This window comes from the organism of the source record quoted next, unplaced genomic scaffold, assembly GCF_019419815.1.
Source record: "Pyrus x bretschneideri cultivar Hongxiangsu unplaced genomic scaffold, Pyrus_bretschneideri_v1 Contig50, whole genome shotgun sequence".
Lineage (NCBI taxonomy): Eukaryota > Viridiplantae > Streptophyta > Magnoliopsida > Rosales > Rosaceae > Pyrus > Pyrus x bretschneideri.
In genome coordinates, this window is record NW_025999788.1 from 2,117,635 (window position 1) to 2,135,794 (window position 18,160).

The 18,160-nt window shown below is 36.8% G+C and overlaps 1 protein-coding gene and 1 long non-coding RNA gene across 2 annotated transcripts; one reads left to right on the forward strand and one right to left on the reverse strand.

Annotated features, from left to right (window-relative positions):
• Positions 1–1,790: 1,790 nt before the first annotated feature.
• On the reverse strand, positions 1,791–5,590 carry LOC103946067 (disease resistance protein RPM1). The gene is made up of 2 exons (XM_018647156.2): positions 2,204–5,590; positions 1,791–2,107 (listed from the first exon to the last, which is right to left on the reverse strand). The coding sequence occupies exon 1, from the start codon at positions 4,993–4,995 to the stop codon at positions 2,206–2,208; it is 2,790 nt and encodes a 929-aa protein (XP_018502672.1). The 5' UTR covers positions 4,996–5,590; the 3' UTR covers positions 1,791–2,107; positions 2,204–2,205.
• A 2,149-nt stretch (positions 5,591–7,739) lies between these two features.
• On the forward strand, positions 7,740–9,767 carry LOC125470607. Its single transcript, XR_007252905.1, has 3 exons — positions 7,740–8,083; positions 8,170–8,251; positions 8,769–9,767. It is a non-coding gene; the product is annotated as an uncharacterized LOC125470607 (long non-coding RNA).
• The last annotated feature ends 8,393 nt before the right edge of the window (positions 9,768–18,160 follow it).

The window sequence follows — 18,160 nt, forward strand, 5'->3', positions numbered from 1 at the left end:
TTTTTACTTGTAAGTGAAGGATCTTAGTATTGAATATCATGAGTAACGAGTTTGCAATCAATTTATTCTCTTATCTCCTGAATGTGTTAATGTACCGTTGTATTAAAAAAAGGAGTCCACCCAATAGCCTGAAGGGGCGCATGAACACCAACTTTTTCTGATTATGAGAAAGATAATTTTCCCTTGATCAAATCTTATGAAAAGTTCAAGCAGCAGATAAGAAATTATTATTGACATATACTCAACAAAAAATCATCTCGGACTCAGCCTTTCTCAAAGTGTAAAAGATACATAATTGCAATTTGAGGGTTGCATGTGTCTTCTAGAGTGCCAATACCAAATTTTTGTTTAGTAGGTTGAGGCCTCCATATATTTATATAGTAAGGTATATCCTATGAAGCTCTCAACCTAGTTACTAAAAAAAATTTGTTATTCACACTACTATATAAATATATGGAGGTCTCAACCTACTAAACAAAAATTTGGTATATATAGGCACTCTAGAAGCCACATGTGCAACCCCAAGTCGTTATTCAAATCAAGATATTCCTCCTCGTTCTTGATCTCAGTTCAAGTATTAATGTCTCCATTTTCTCAATCTACAACACAACTACAACTATGTTCTATATATTGACTTGTTCATGATCCCTCCCTAGCTAGCTAGTTTGGCCCTAAGACTTGAAAAATGTAGAATTTGTCCATACGCAAAAGAAGTTGCCGAAAAAACGAAAAACTATCACATCTTTTCATCAACTATCCACCGAATTAATTAGCTAGGTTGGCTTTCTTTATCAGATTTCTTTTATTAGGCAATATATTATATATGGAGCTGATTTTTACTCACTATTTTTAGTCTCACACACACTGCTTTTATTTTCATAAGCAGATTGAACAAATCAAATGGATACGATGAACATGATGAAACAAAGATGTGTGAAAATCAAACGCATGTTTTGATTTAAAAATTTTAAATTCAAAACTTTGTTTGGTATGCAACTTCTCAAAGCTAATTCAAAACAAGAAAAATCAAACGCCCAAGCCAGACCAATTTCCCAACCACCACATCCCTCTCCCCGGCAACCCTTTTGCTATTTACCGACTCCTTCCTCCAAAATCGCGCTGACAACCGAGGCTGGTCACATTGGCGATCTCAAATCTGAGATCCAACAACCTCCAAAACCAATAGCTATTTGTTGTCGTCGATTTATCTTGGCCAGAGGAAGAAGGATAGAGGTGGTGGCTATGGGGGATGCAAGTGGGAAGAGATTGAAGAGGCAATAGAGAAGAGAGAGAGAGAGAGAAAGAGAGACGGGAGTGAGTGGTAGAGAGAGAGAGAGAGATAGAGGGAGAGAGAGGGGGGAGTGAGTGGTAGAGAGAGACAGAGGAGAGTGTGGTGAATCCCAGATAAAAAAAATAATCTAAAAATGCATTTTTTGTGTTTTCAACAAATAAGCTTTGTTTTCAAATATTTTTGAGTTGTGGTTTTCAGAATTATATTCAAATCAAATACCAAACAAAGATTTAAATTTTTGAATCAAAACTTGTTTTGAGTTAAAAATATTGGATCCAAACCAAATACCAAACAGATGCTAAGCTATCTATTTCTCTCAAAGAACCCAAACACACTGAGGCATTGATGGAAGGTGTATTATACCTAATATTTTTCAGTCTACCTACTTGTATTTATGCCTTACTCTTTTGATTGAAGAAAGCCATGAGAGTTTGAAACTTTGAAAGCATATATATATATATATGTATATATATATATATGAATGTTTAATGGTATATGCTCATACACCTCACATTTAACATTTGAAAATAATTACAAACTAAGCAAAACAAGTAATTAATTTTTGCATCAAGTGTCAAGTATGTTTGATGATTGAGTGAGATAAGCCAAACACAGCTGACACAGCTGACAAATATGTCAATATAGCTCAGCTTTATCCCCACATTATTTTAAGAAATACTATTGTAAAAACCATAAGCATCTGAAAGAGCAATGGCAGTGGACTCGCTCCACCGGCTTGTGTCCTTCACTTTGTTGAAGTTTTTCGAGCCATCGCCGCCTTCAGTTTCTCCTCCCTTCTCACCCCCGCGCTTTTGCCTAGAGAATAAATCAGAGGGTCAAAAATGCAAACTACAATTTTAGAGAAGTTGTTGAAAAATCATTGATCACCAAATAAAGAAATTGAATGCTTACAATCACTTGTGAAAGATTTGGAATCCAGTGCTGAGATTAAAAGAATGGATGACTGGAATACGCTCAACCGCCTGACGATCTTCACCATCCCTTTGAAGCTTGGCAATGAGTATGGTGGGCATGTCATGGAGAAACAGTTCCTCGAGGTTCCGTAGACCCTCCATGCCAAGTGGAGGTAAATTCAAACTCTTACAATTGGACAGGGTTAGCTTCTCAAGATTAGGCATTGCTCCAGACTCAACTTTCATGGTATGTAGTTGATCAAATTGTTTGATACTTAATATCTTTAGCTTCATGAACGTTTCAGCCTTGAATTCCAACACCTGTCCGGTATAATAGCAAACCAAATGAAGCTCCATCATATTCCGCAATGCTTGAAGGGGCTTGAGTGGGTTGGCATCAGCATCAAGTTTTGACCACTTTAGGGAAATCTTCACTACACTATGAAGCATGGGAACCCATTGCGGCAAACATCTTAGCCTCCCTTTCAAACTGAGGCGTTCTAGAGACCGAGGAGGGGATTTCATATGATGATCCAACTCAAGATATTCCTCCTCGTTTGTTGATCTCAATTCAAGTGTTGAAAGACTTCCCATTTTCTCAATAGCACAACACAACTCTGTTCCATGTTCAATTTTGAGATCTGTCAAGCCCAACTTTCTGAGACCAGTTAGTTCTGCTAAGGCGTTTAGTATTGTTCTGTTGTTTCCCACCTTAATCAGTGACAACTTTTGTAATTCGGATAAAGCTCCAATGTTGCCTGCAGAAACCTCTACTCCTTGAGCGGGTCCATCATCATCACCATCACAGCCACGACTCACTAAAAGATGGCGCATATTGTAGAGCTTATAAATCTCTTCAGGTAATTTGGTCACCCGGGTGCGCTTAAGATCTAAAGTTTCCAAATGAGCAAGCCGGTTTATGGAACTTGGGACTGTTTTGATTTTGGTTTTCCTCATACTTACGTACTTTAAGAGAATGAGACCAGAAATAGATTTTGGAAAGTCCTCTAAAGGAATGCCTTTCAAATCTAAAACCCTTAAATATTTAAGCGTATTAAGTACCCTTCCAACCTCATCACATTGAGCCTGCTGGGAAGGTCCAAACACTAGTAAGGTACGTGTTTGATTCAATTCTCCACCACTTGTTAATAAATCTTTTATAGAAACATAATGTGCAGAAAGGCGTCGGATTTTCTCACCTGAATTAGTACTGCTTGTACTTACCCGAGTGTTGTTTGATTCCAACACAGTGACAAAACTCTCCGCTTTTGACTTGATGAACTTGCGAACAAGGTTGGAAACACAGCAACTCCTTACTTGTCCATTGATCTCTCTTGAACTCACATCAACCAATTTTCTACCAATGAGTTGATTTAGGTAACCATCTGCAACCTTCTCCATGGTGGTTAGGGTTCCCCTTCCTTGCTTCACAAATCCTTCGGCTACCCACAAGCGAATTAGCCTCTCACGCTTGATTGAGCTGTCTTCTGGAAACATGCTGAAGTACAAAAAACAACTTTTGAGATGGTCTGGCAGGTCCCTATAACTTGGCTCCAAAGCTTGACCAACAATCTGAAGATTGGAGCCAAAGCTATCACGGAACTGCTTCCACTTCACAAAAGTTTGTGGCTTCTGCCGAGCTAGGAAAGTACCGACTGTAGAAATTGCAAGGGGCAGGCCTCCACAATCACTGATGATTATTTGAGCCAAATCCTCAAGCTCTTCTGGACAGTGCTCCCAATTTCCGTGAAAAGCCTTTTTGCAGAATAGTTTATTGGCTTCTTGGGAGGATAATCCGTTACTCAAATCATGGATATAATCGTCAGAACTTGCATGCCAAGAGGCTACAATATTAGAGTCCCGAGTAGTTGTGATTATTTTGCTCCCAGACAAACCTTTCGGCAGAGCATTTACTATAAGTCTCAAATCTTGTTCGCTCCAAACATTATCCAAAACCACCAAATACTTCTTTTTCTCCAGAATTTGTCTCAATTTCTTCCTCAGATCTGTTTCTTCACGATGATGATGATGCTCAGCTACTGGTTCCTGCATACTTTGGGCTTCAAAATTTCTCAGCATGGTTAGCAAGAGCGTTTGCAATTGAAAGGAACGCGGCACATCAACAAAAGCATGGAAATCAAAGGCGGCCTGCACGCTTCTTCTCTCGTAAACATTTTTTACTAGGGTGGTTTTGCCTGAGCCACCAGGACCAACAATTGAAATCATGAGAGGCCTTTGACTGACATATTCTTCTTCCCTCAACTGTTGGATGAGTTTTGTGATAGCCGTCTCAAACCCCACAATTTCATCTTCTTCCACTACTTGGTGATAAACCAAATTATTATTATCTTCTTCAAATCCTGTGTTGGGAATTGGTGGTTGGACAATAAGTGAATCCAAATCTGGTGAAGAAAACCTTTCTCCGCTTTCGATTTGTTTGAGCTTGCGCAACAACTTTCTGCGTGCTTTCCATTCAGAAGGGTAATGTTTAGCGCGGTGCGCAGATATAGAGATTAAATTGCTATGGTAGTGATGAGGAATCTTAACCAAGAACATGGAAAGAGCATCCTCAATGTCGTAAACTACATCTTGGATCTCTTTTGCACGATTTTGAAACACTTGGGAGCTTTCACAGATCTGTTTCGATGAGCAGTCCGTCAGATAGGCTTGCATCCTCCGCAAAATTTTGTTGGCTCTTTCAACATCAGCCCTGGCATCGCTTGAAAGACGGAGGTTGAGAATCTTGGAATTTTCAATTAGCACCAGTGCTAGTGGAATAAATTCGGCCATTTTCACTGCCTATCTAGCTAGTCAGACTTTTTGGTTGATTGGATTTTTTTTCGGTACATAAACAACTATGCAACTCTATTCAGTGGCAAAGAAGGGATCCAATGAAAGGGGGAGGAGGAAGGAGGGGGGAACAGCGTAGAAGCGGAACTTCATCTTAGAAATAACATAGAAAATACTAAGGAATAAGAAAAATCAACTTGGGACTGCAACAGGCCATCTATTTTGAACCTTCATCCCTCATTTTTCTTTGTTTCTTGGGTTATAGGGTTTCGTTTTCTTGAGGAGGAAGGAGGGGGGAACACCGTAGAAGCGGAACTTCATCTTAGAAATAACATAGAAAATACTAAGGAACAAGAAAAATCAACTTGGGACTGCAACAGGCCATCTATTTTGAACCTTCATCCCTCATTTTTCGTTGTTTCTTGGGTTATAGGGTTTCGTTTTCTTGAGGAGGAAGGAGGGGGGAACAGCGTAGAAGCGGAACTTCATCTTAGAAATAACATAGAAAATACTAAGGAACAAGAAAAATCAACTTGGGACTGCAACAGGCCATCTATTTTGAACTTTCATCCCTCATTTTTCTTTGTTTCTTGGGTTATAGGGTTTCGTTTTCTTCCGTCCTCTCTTTTGTGTAAGGTGCTTTAATGAAAATGACTTGAGTTAAGTTTATTTTTAAAAAATCTACCTTGTAATATTATTTAAGGAAAATTAATGAAAATAATTTGAAAATTTTGAGTTTTAACGATAAGGACAAAATAAAAAGTAAAGTTAATAGTATCAGGTTTGACTTTTAGTGTAAAAATATGATTTTTCGTTAAAACGAATAGTACAACGTATTTTTCATTAAAACTCTCTATTATTAAACAAAAAAAATTTCATATTTAATCATAAACACAAAATTAATCTTTACGAGGTCTCGCAAACTGAACACGCACATGAGCTGAGTTAAAAGCTCAACACGAAATAAATAAGTTTCCAACTCTTGCCCCTATTAACGAAAAACCCATTCCGTCAGTAAGTTTTTTGGGTTTTGTCAATCACATTCAGAGGCAACAACAGAGCAGCAGAAGCACACCAACTTTCAAAACCAAGACCAAGAGGTGTCATGCAGGAGCTCGGCAATTTCGTATGAAGCGTATGGAATGGAAATAAAGGCAATTTCGAATTTGTTTCTATTTCATGTTCATCCTATTCGGAGGAAAGTAAAATAAAGGGTATGAAAATTGGGAATGGAAGATTTCAGATTAGGATGAAAGTAAACCATCTGGAAGATTGATGGCACTAGACAAGGAATTGAGTTTTCAGTATGTTAGGTATCGTTTGGTATGCAGACGGGACGGGACGGAACGGGATGGTACGGGACGGAACGGGACGGGACAGGACGGAACGGAACGGAGCGGGAGCAAAGATGCCCTCGGATGGAAACAAGGAGGAAGAAGGAGACAGAGAGGTTATAATTTTGTGTTCCACGGATGTGGAACGAGTCGTTCCAGAGGGTGAGGTGGAACGAGTCGTTCCAGATGGTGAGGTGGAACGAAAATTCACCCAAAACTCGTCCCGTGGAACAGCTCGTTCCACCCGTTTTAGGCGCACCAAACGTGGGACAGAACGCCTTGTCCCACTCTGTTTCGTCCCGTCCCACATACCAAACGGTACCTTATGGATCTCCCGCAATCAAGCTATCCGTTCTCACCGACGTTTGCGCAGACATTCCCGCTTCCGCTTGAAAGAAAGGCAGGCCGCTTTGCCGAGTGTGTCCGCGATGCAATTGTGCAGTGGGCGAGGTGTAATTGGGGAACTCAAGGGAGACAACCAGATTTTCTGTAAGAAGAGAGGGACGATTGGCTTTTTGATTTTGTTTTTTTTTTTTTTTTTTAATTGTAACAACGTTTGAAATTATAATTTAAAAAAAAAAGAAAAAGAAAAAAGAGTGGAGCTTCCAAGATCGGCTGCCCCACTATTCTTGTCTGTCCTCAGACACACCGAGAGAGAGAGAGAGAGAGAGAGAAGATTAGGTGCTTTTGACAGGGAATGGTAAGCAATGCTAATTGATTGTTGGTGTGGCATTCTATCTCGATATATTTTTTTTTTTAATGAAATAGAGCAACATGACAAATGCACACTTGTAACAGAAAATAACGTACTTGTCACGTTTATGTGAAGAGAAAAATGGTTAGGTTTTCTCTATTTTAATCGGGAAACGATTTTTACGATTTTATCTTTGATTTTTAGATTGAATAAAGTTAAGAAGAATGAAAGTATAGAATGTTGAAGAAAAACTCTAATTTTTAGATTGAATAAAGTAAAAAACAATGAAAATAAAGAATGCCAAAGAAGATAGAAGATGTGCAAAAATCACAAATGCTTTAATCTAGTTAGCTAAACATGGGTACTAAACTATTTTAGGGACTAACTATTTATGAAACCCAACATGGGTACATTATTTACGAAATTGATTATTTATAAAACAAAACACGGATATACTATTTATGAAACTCAACACGGTTACACTTTGATTATTTATGAAACAAAACACGGGTATACTATTTATGAAACTCAACACGGTTACACTATTTATGAAATTGAAAACGGGTACACTATTTATAAAACTCGACATGAGTACACTATTTATGAAATTGAAAACAGGTATGTTATTTCTAAAACTAAATGTTTATGTAACAACTATCCCGGATTTGGTGAACCGAAAGGGTAAAATAGTAATTTTCACTTTCGTTGTGGGATATTTGTTTAAGATGTTGCTTTCTGGCCTTAATTGGTGTGCCAAATGGGGCCACCCTTTGAGTTTGTCCCCCAGCCCATTTGTTCTTCCTCTTTCCCCCTCACCGTCACACTTTCTCTCTTTCCCCCTCACTTTATCTCTTCTCTCTGTCTCTACCTCATCCCTCCCTACAACTTTCTCTCTCTCTGAGCTCACCACACATCACACAACGAACGTCAACAACAACATCACCCCATCAGACCTGCACCACCGTCTGAACCTTACAATCTCCACCCCAAGCCAAGACTGTAGACCTTCAATAGTGGCGGAGTTACTATTTCTGGCTTCCCCGACACACTCTCGTCGTAGGTAGGTGCTTAGACTCCTTTGGGTTGTGCTTAAGGTTTGATTAGGGTAGATTTTAAGTGGTTTATACTTGTTGAACGAAGAAACAGATCGGGGAAGAACTTCCCAGTTTTTGACGAGGGAGTCCGAGACTTGTAGGTTGTTTTCCAGCCACGACTGGCCATGGGATAGGTATAACATCCTTCATCTCCTCCATAGCTTCATTTTCGTTTATGGCATGACGTGTAATTGTGGAGTTTTGGGTTGACCGGAGCTTGGAAGCTTCAGCGTTCTACTTCGTGGAAACCAGTCGACCCACGGCCTGAAAACCAAGTCGACCGGAACCAATTACCCTAAACCCAGCCCAACTTAATTACCTAGCCCAACCTAATTACCTAGCCTAACCCAACTTCCCTCAGCCCAACCCTTGTACAATGCAGCCGGCCCACAAACTCATATGTAATCAGGCCTAAACCTAATTGTACTCGGTCCAAAATCCAGTTTGGAACCTAGCCCAATCCAGTTGCAAACCTAACCGACCTGGCCCATAACCTAAGACTTGACCCGACTCGTTGACCAGATCCTACCAGTTGACCGTAGACTTTTTTTGACGTCCAGTTTCAACGTCCTGAATCTGTTTATGACGTCCGTTTCCCAAAATTCAATCGTTATGATAGAGTTTTATTAATTGGTACCTTTATGTGCTTAGGTGCAATTGTTTATGGCGTTTCGTCATCTCTAGTTTGCACGGCTCTTCGACAGCGAAGTATCTGTAAGTTGACCTCTTCTAAAATGCATGATTTTACTATTAGAAATGCATACATGAAAATCATGATTTATTGGTTACGTTTTATGAAACGTTTATGAGTAAATTGGTTTTATGCTTTATGAAATATCATGCTTTATTGACTTTACGTTCCTTGTGGTATATATGATTGATGATTATATACATACTTGTGAACATGGTTTTACGATATGACGTTTTAACTACTAAACTCTGATTTTTTATGTACTTACTTAATGGTTATTCATAAGATCTGCCTACGGGGGAACGATACTACCTACTTGCGAATGATACTTATATATGGCTTCAGTCGGGCGTTTGTAGATGGTTTCGACCGGAAGATACTTATATTAGCTTCAGCTGGGCGTTTGTAGATAGCTTTGGCCGGAAGATACTTATTTATGGTTTCGGTTGGGTGTTTGTAGATGGCTTTGGTCAGAAGATACTTATATTTGGCTTCAGTTGGGTGATGTAGTGTCTTCAGTCGAATGACACTTATATTAAGGTGGAGGGTTGTAGTGCCTATAGGCGGAAGATAAAGTGCTTTTGGGCGAATGAAGTTATATATATGCCTTGTGCTACTACTACTAAGCACATTATATATGATATATGTATTACAAAAGGTTTTATGGCATGTTAGGGTTTTAAGAAAAACCTATTACTTATTATGCTATACGAGTTTTCTAAACCTAGGGTTTAGTACGTTAAAGATTAACTATTTTATTACTACTTATATATCAACTTGGTTCACTCATGTTTTGTTTTGCGCCCCCTCAAGACTTAGCATCGAGGATTACAATCCCGACGTCAAGGCACTCCCACATTTGCATCTTCGAGTCCTCTTGGTGTAGAACCCATCCTTTTGTTCATTCAATATTATATTATTCCTTTTTAGTGTCTTGAATTAGTTGTATGCTTTGAACACGATCCACAATTGCATATTCATTATAATTAAATTTATAAGTTTTATTTATGTCGGTTAATTGTTTTTAGTTCGCATGCATCCTAATATGGCTTCGTCACCTTCAGGTGTTGGCCAACACGTGCCTACCCTGATGTTTGGTGAATATCAGGGTCGGGCGTGTCAGTTTATGAACTAAAAACGAGTATGCTAAAACTGACTGTTTATGAAACTGAAAACAGTTACACTATTGGGTCTAACGGAAGATCAAAGTCGTTAGCTTTTGGGTCTAGAGTCGTCACTTATTTCTTCTTCCTCCCTATCCTATCTATGGAATGGTAATCATCCAAGCATATCACCTTTGTGATGTTGCTGATGAGCATGTTGGAGTCAAACAGCCTGAAATATGCATTTGACAACTTCGTAATCAATTTCAACTTCAAAAGACTGAAATTTGAGATAAAAACCCACATCTCACTGAAATTTGTAAAAAGAAGTCATAGAGGGTATTGTATTTTTTTTATTTATTGTTTTTGCATCCCTCAAGTTTTGATTGGATTTGGTAGACCCATCAAGCCATCACACCATAAAAAATCATTGAAAGAAGAAAAGAGAAATCGTACACTTCCAATTCATAAAAAATAAAAAATAAAAAAAAATCCTCCATTTATCCAGAAAAAAATAAAAACATAGATGCACAAATACACAGAGATCACAAACAGATTCATTAGAAGCATGGATGAATTTATATCAATGAAGCACTGATAATTTTGCATTTATTCTCTCAGCCACAAACATTACAGAGATTACATGACAAAGTCAAAAGTGAATCTGAAGCTACAACACCAACAAAAGAAGGAAGGGATGGAGTTTTTCAGTTTACCTTTTTTTTTGGGCTAAAAGACAATGTGTTGATGCTAGAAAGAAATAACTTAAATAAAAACAAATCACTTATTATAAGTTTACAAACGTCATTAAATAATAAGTAAAAAATAGCTAAAAACATAACCTTCACTAAATAATCAAATTTAGTGACAGGTCTTAGGTTCGAATCTCGTAGATGGCAAATTGATACCAAATTAGGTTCCCCATTATATGGCTTAGTCGAACTCCTCCTCCCTTTAGTGTAAAATATATCGTTATACTAAAAGAAAAAAATATTTCAAAAGCAATTCAAGCTTAAACAGCCAAACAAGAAGAAAAAAAAAAAAAAAAAAAAAGAAGTTTCAAAAACTCATTTTAAAATTCCACTTGAATATATAGCATTTTTAAAAATTAAAAAAAAATGTTTGCTATTATTAGGGGGGAGAGAGAGAGAAAGAGAGAGTTAGAAACTATTATAATAATTTAAAGGAATGGAGTTTTGAACCCCGAGGCATATGAGTAGAAACCCAACACTCTATCCATTAGAGTATTATACCACATACACTTGAATATATAGCATCATTGTTTAACAAAATTGAAAAATTATTTGTCACTCTAAATATTTTATTGTGCACTCTGAACTTTTAATTTTTTTTTTTTTTAAATTACACTTATGAATATCACATCATAAAGTTTGAAAGTACTAATAAAATGACTTTTTTAAATATAATATTATACATATAAATAGTAGATGACAGAATAATTTTTAGCACCCTTTAGCCCTCCCCAAAGCCGCAAGCCACTGCATGCATTCATGAATCTTCACTCTGTAAAGATTCTAAAGAGTAGAAACAAGCCATGCAAAATAATTTGATGAATTGATAAAATAAAATAATAATAATTTGATGAGAAGTCAGAAATGTTTGCGATATAGGCTATGGCCATGCAAATTTTGGGTCTTGGGTCGGAGACGCCAGAAAATAGTGTTTTGAATAACACTTTTAACTGGGCCTGATTTGGGCCGCAAAAAAATTAGTAGTTACTTTCTTACTTCTCCTTTTTGTTTGCTAAATAAACACTAGAAGGATGTCGGAGTCGTTTGAAACTTTGAAATTACTACAACAACACCATGGCTTAAATAACTTTTATGAAGTTCTTTTTGGTCGAAAAATAATAAATTTATAAAGCTATTCAAAAACAAATTTATCAGAGCTGTAGACATTGATATTTGGATAAAATATTATGAGTTGAAAATCATAATAATTGAAAAGGCTGAATGAAATGAAACTCATGTTAATATATTTGCATTTACAAAAGCACAATTGTGTTAAACCATGGCTTAAATAAATTTATAAAACCCTGGGTTGACTGACAATATTATTTTGATCCATATATTGTTTCTTATTTTTCTAATTAACTGTGCAATGAGAGAACTTGAACAACTAAAATTTACAAGTTTTGAAACAAACTAGGTAGTTAAGTGTACAGAAGCATCTTAAGATTATAAGTAGGACAGTGAAATGGCCCGTTATAATCCAAACATGAAAATCAATGAGCAAAAGCAGTGTTTTTAGTAAGATAATGTACGTTGTACACATAGAGAAGAAAAACAACGCATTGAAAAGACAATATAACAACAATACAAGCACTTCTTTAATATGTGTCTGTTCTCTTCTTACCTTCGTTATTATTATTTTTTTTAACAAACAATATTATCTATACAAAGAAAAAAAGATGAGCTTAACCTCACATTGACCTAGTAATAATAGACTAACAATACAAAACCTTTAAAATCCCGTACTAGCCTTCGGACCAATTTGGTTTATCTTTTGTTTCACATGATTAAGTAAGGGAAAAAAAAATATTCTGAAATTAGACCCAAGAAATAAAATACCTAAAAGTGAAGTGAGAGAACTTCTCCCAACTTCATTTAAAAAAAAAAATAGATCAATTAATGGTTTTGTCACGACAGTTCATCCTTTCAAAAGTTAGGAAGACTCACAAAGACATTTCAATTTCATCTTGGCCACGTTCGTGCATTCACCAACATCAATAATCAAACCAAATATATGATTTGTAAAACATAGATCTGAAATTCATTTCAAACCGTGGTGGTTGAGCTTCACCAACTTCTCCAATGAAATGCTTCGTAGAAATTTCCATAACCCAAGTTCCCACCACAAAATATCACTAAAAAAGCAATGACATTTGACGTAGTCTAGTCCCCATGGTCGGTACGAGCATAAAACAAAGGAAAAATCCATTCACAAATCTCCATCTTTAAACCCAAAAGTGTTTAGCAAAAGAAAGCAATTAGTGGTAATGGGTCAATCCAAATCCAAAAGTCGGCTAGATTGTGTACTAACGGGTCAAGACACGGCTTCTCACGCGTCACATTCTGGATGAGCTAGCATATTTTTCGCTTTCCTGTCGTTGGAGGTTGAAAGACCGAATGTCGTGCAGCCACCGGCCACGTGTTCTGGCTGCCGTTTGAGGCCGTTGGAGTGTTACGTTTTGAAAGAAAATCTTTGTCCGTCACTTTCCCATTTTATTAATTTTGCATGCCAATTTCCCCCTCAATCAAATTATAGGATATGATAAAAGTTAAGAGTAATGTTATTCATATCATGTTTTTATACCATATTTTTATACATCTTATGTGACATCTGACGTGGACAACTACATCATTTGAAAAATTTGCAAATCCCAGAGAAATAAAGAAGAAAGACTCCTTGTATACCACAATCATCATTTAATTAACTAATTTTTCTTAATTATTAGTTTATTAAATAATGAACTAAATTTAAAAATCTGATTAATTCAAATGGCTATCCATATCAAATGCCACCTGAGGTGGTATGAAAATATGGTACAAAAACATGGTATGAATAACATTAATCAAAAGTTAAAACCCTAAACACTTTTTATTTTACGTCGTACATTTCCCAGTTCACTACTGCAATTTTACTCTTCCATTCTATTTCGTCTAGGTTTTTGTTTTCTTTTCTTTCAATCGGATAATGCAAAGGTTAGCTATAATTTTATTTTGAAAAACACCGTAATCGTATATGTTGTAGAATAAACAACAACAATTAAGTTTTATCTGATTAAGTAGAATAGGCTGTATAAATTTTAAAATGTCATTGTCTTCGATTTTGCTCGAAGTCTTTCGTTTAAAAAGTTGTGGAGATAAAACAAGATATTGAGAAAATTGTGTGGATTTTTTTAAAAAAATTTATTGAAATAAAAGTACCCTTATTGTGTTTGTTAATTTTTTTTTTCAAATAGTATTAAACTAATATATAGGGGACATAAATGTATTTTTACAATTTTGGCATAGACATAGTATTGTGAAAGGAGGGATAACTGGCCAGCTGCATTGACAGTGTAGGATGTTTTGTGAGTACCAATTTATGTTATATTTTAATGAAATTGGTTAGAAGAGAACTTTATGCTTTTTGTCAACAGATTTGCATCATCATCAATTATGTGTATAGTTTTCTCATGAGCTAATAGCAGCTCCAGCGTTCATCGGAGCCCGATGGACAGGTGATTTTTGCAACCCAATAGCTCCAACAACAACCTCCAGCCCATGTGGGCGATTGGGGAGGGGGGCCGAGCGAGAGGTCCGGCGCAAATTGGTGGTCCGAGAGTCCGAGGGTCAACTGATGCAACTCTGACGTCAGGGTGACGTCAACCATTTTTTAATTATTTTTACGTCAGGCGCGTGCATAACACGAGCTCATGGGGGCGTGTCCCTGACAACATTTCAGGTGCTGGGGCCCGCGATGCTGATGGCAGAAGTGTTACCGTTGGTGGCCACGTGGCTTTTTCTCATCCGTTGGATTTCAACGGTTACTTTTTCTGGATCGTTGGATTTCCAATGGTAAAAACAAAAATTTGAAACCTTGCACAATATTAGCCGTTGGATTTGAGATCAACGGTCCACATTATTTGCCTTTATAAATTAAAAAAAAAAAAGAATTCACATTAATAAATTTTGAAATGTTACTGTTGTGCCACGTGGCATAGCCTGGAGGGTTGGATTTCAAATTTTTAATCCAACGGCAGAGATTAATTAAGTTAATAAAAATGTTAAAAATTAATAAAAAAAATCCGAAAAAAATGTAAAAAAAAAAAAAATTGATTTTACTTGTCTATAAATGTCTTCTCATTATCTTCTACCTTACACCACAATTTCATATTTTGTCAAATACTTTCAACCACATTCCAATCTTTCTCTCAAAGTTTCAATCCAATTGGTTTTCAACAAAATGACTAATGATGCAGGTACGAATTGGACGCTTATTGAAGATGTTACATTGTGTTTTAACTGGGTTGAAGTTACTTATGATCCGATTAAGGGTAATCAGATGCAGTTGCGAGAAATGTAAAGTCTTATTCATACCAATTATCTTGAGAAAATTGGTGGGAAAAGAACCAAAGAATCGATATCCAGTCGTTGGAGAATACTTAGGCAATCGTTTAGTCTTTGGAGATAGGCCTTGGCACAAGCTAGTGCTAATCTTCGAAGTGGGGAAAATTTAGTGGATCAGGTAACAATATATTATTTATTTGTTTGTACTATACCCAAATTTACATTATAATTATTTGTTTGTATTATTTATTTGTTAGCTACTTTGATTATAATTATTTCTTCTCCCATATTGTGTAGATACTTCAAACACAAGCTTGGTATAATGCCAAAATCAAAAACAAAAATAAATCATTCACCAGGTGGGAATGTTGGGATATTGTCAAAGATTGTCCTAAATTCAGAGTTGTGCTTATCAGTCCAGAAGTTGTCATGAACAGCACCCCTCTACACTCTACGCTCGTTCATGACTCGCATGTTCATGAAGCCAACCTAGAATAAGTGCCAGAAACGCCCCCTGAACAAGCGTCAGGGTTGACCCATTATCCAATTAGGCCTTAATGTAAGAAGGCTTCAAAGAGAAAAGGGAGTGCTTCCAAAAATGATTATGCAAAATATATGGAAGAACTTGTTTGCCAAGGTGAATTGACTTTGACGCGGGAAATGGTTAAATTTAAGGCTGAAAAGGCTAGAGGGGATGCAAAAGTTGTAGCTACTGAGAGATTATTTCAAGCTAATGAGAGATAAAGAGAGCTACTTAGGCAAGAAAGGGAAGTGCTTAAAGAAGAAAGAAGGGCTTAACAAGATTGTGACATTATGAAGGAGCCGTTAGAAGGGAAGTCACCGAATTCTAAATATTTTTGGAATTCGAAGAAAGCGAACGTGGTGCGAATGAGGCGTGCAAGGAAAGCAAGAGCAAGAGGAAATGGTTCTAGCACCACAAGAGGAGATGGTCCTAGCACCACAAGAGGAGATGATCCTAGCACCACAAATTGGTTAGGTGATGATTTTCCATTCACAAGGGACCAGGGAATTTGTTTTTAATCGGAGCCCATAATTTTCCAATCACTTTGGGTTGTAATTTCTTATTTTTTGCATAGAGTACTTTATGTTGTTTTTAATTTATTGAATCTAGTACTTTATTTAAACTAAAAGTTTATTTATTTAATTTGGTAATTTATTTAAACTAAAAAGAATCTTTATTCAAAGAACATCAACACACTAAATAAAATTACATAAATATACCAAATAAAATTACAAACACACCAAATAAAAAAAAAAAAAAAACTCACTAAATGAACTTAAAAAACACACCAAATAAAATAAATAAACACACCAAATAAAAACAAACACACTAAATGAACTTAAGTTTCGTGAGCTTGTTTCAATTCCCACTGGTGCTCTATCAAGTCAATTTTTGGTTATTGTGCTTATATAGGTCCTGAAGTGCAGTATATCGTTGAATGAGCCTTTCATTGTAACATCCATCCTTTTGTAATGGCTCATGTTGCACGGGTTCTTCGGTGGCGTCATGAATACAATATATTTGTGTTCTGGAATTGTTCATCATGTCTGGCTCATATTTATCAATGGCATCATAATCGTACTCATCTTCCACAATCATGTTGTGAAAAATGATGCACGTCATCATGATGGATCAAAGCAACTCTAAATCAAAAATTCTGGCAACACCCTTGACAATCGCCCAACGAGCTTGGAGGATACCAAAACAACGCTTCACATTCTTCCTACACCCCTCTTGACAGCTTGCAAAGTGCTTTTCCTTTGCATTTTGCGGCCATGGCACTGTTTTGACAAACGATGGCCACCTTAGGTAAATGCCATTTACTAGGTAGCATGGCTTATGGTACTTATATCCGTTGACCTAGTACGTGACTCTTGGTGCTTTTCCTTGCAGGACATTGTTGAACACTAAGGATTGGGCAAGGACATTGAGGTCATTTTGAGCCCCCGGAACACCAAAAAAAGTGTGCCAAATCTATGTATCAAATGACGTCACCGCCTCCAAAATGATACTTTTTGCTCATTTTCTATTCCCATAAGCTCATTGCCATGCACTTGGACAGTTTTTCTAGGTCCAGTGCATGCAATCGATGCTTCCAATCATCCCAGGAAAACCTTGCATCTAGCCCTTCTTCAAAAGCTTTTGCAAGTTCATCTCAGTAGGTCTCCGGAGGTACTATGTGGTGTAGATAGATTCGATTGCAGAGCAAAACCTTATCAGGGACTCAAGAATGATTGATTTCCCCATCTTTGTTATCTCATCCACTTGGTCTGCAGATATTCGATAAGCAAGCATCCGCAAGGCAGCAATAATTTTTTGCTCAGGAAGGAGACCCATAACACCAAAAGCATTCTTCTTTTGCATGAAGTAAGAATCATGGTTGCAAACAGCAATCATGATTTTTTTAAACAAATGTTTTTCTATTCTAACACGACGTCTAAAGTATGTATCAGGGAATGCACTGTTACGAACAAAATAATCGTCCAAGAGATCTGTACCTCGTCGTTGCCTGCTTCTATCAATGTTTGCGGAACAGCTGGGCTTGGAGATCTAAGCCACAACTTGGATGACTCAACGAGAATGTGAGGCTTTTTGGCTTTTTGCTTCGTCATCTTTCTTTCTACGCTCCTTATCCTCATCCTCTTCCATCTCATTTTTGCCCACTTGGAGATTAAACATTTCTTCCCCTTACTTAAACAATTCTTTCTCTTGATCATCAATTTCCCACAACATCCTTGAAGAAGACATTGTAAGAAGGAAGCAGAAACTATGAATAATGATAGAGATTTTGATTTTGGTATGTGATTTATTAGGATGGATGGTGGGTTATATGGAGGAACAAGAAAGGATTAGGTTGCAGATAATGCCACGTGGCATGCCGTCATTCGTTAAAAATCTGATCGAAATCCATCATCAAAGATTGTAAACAGATTGTGACATGTGGCAAGACGTGATTGGTTAAAAATCTTATAGGAAATCTATCCTCAACGATTCTGAAAAGGTAATGACACGTGGCACGACGACATTGGATAAATATCTTACATAAATCTATCACCAAAAATTATCTGTTTGGATAATGACACGTGGGGCAACGAAAACAATTAAAAATTTTATCCGAGATTATAAATAAAATTATTTTGTATTATTTTATA

Coding starts and splice junctions, on each gene's coding strand:
- LOC103946067 (XM_018647156.2), bottom strand. CDS start 4,995: ATGGCCGAATTTATTCCACTAGCACTGGTGCTAATTGAAAATTCCAAG.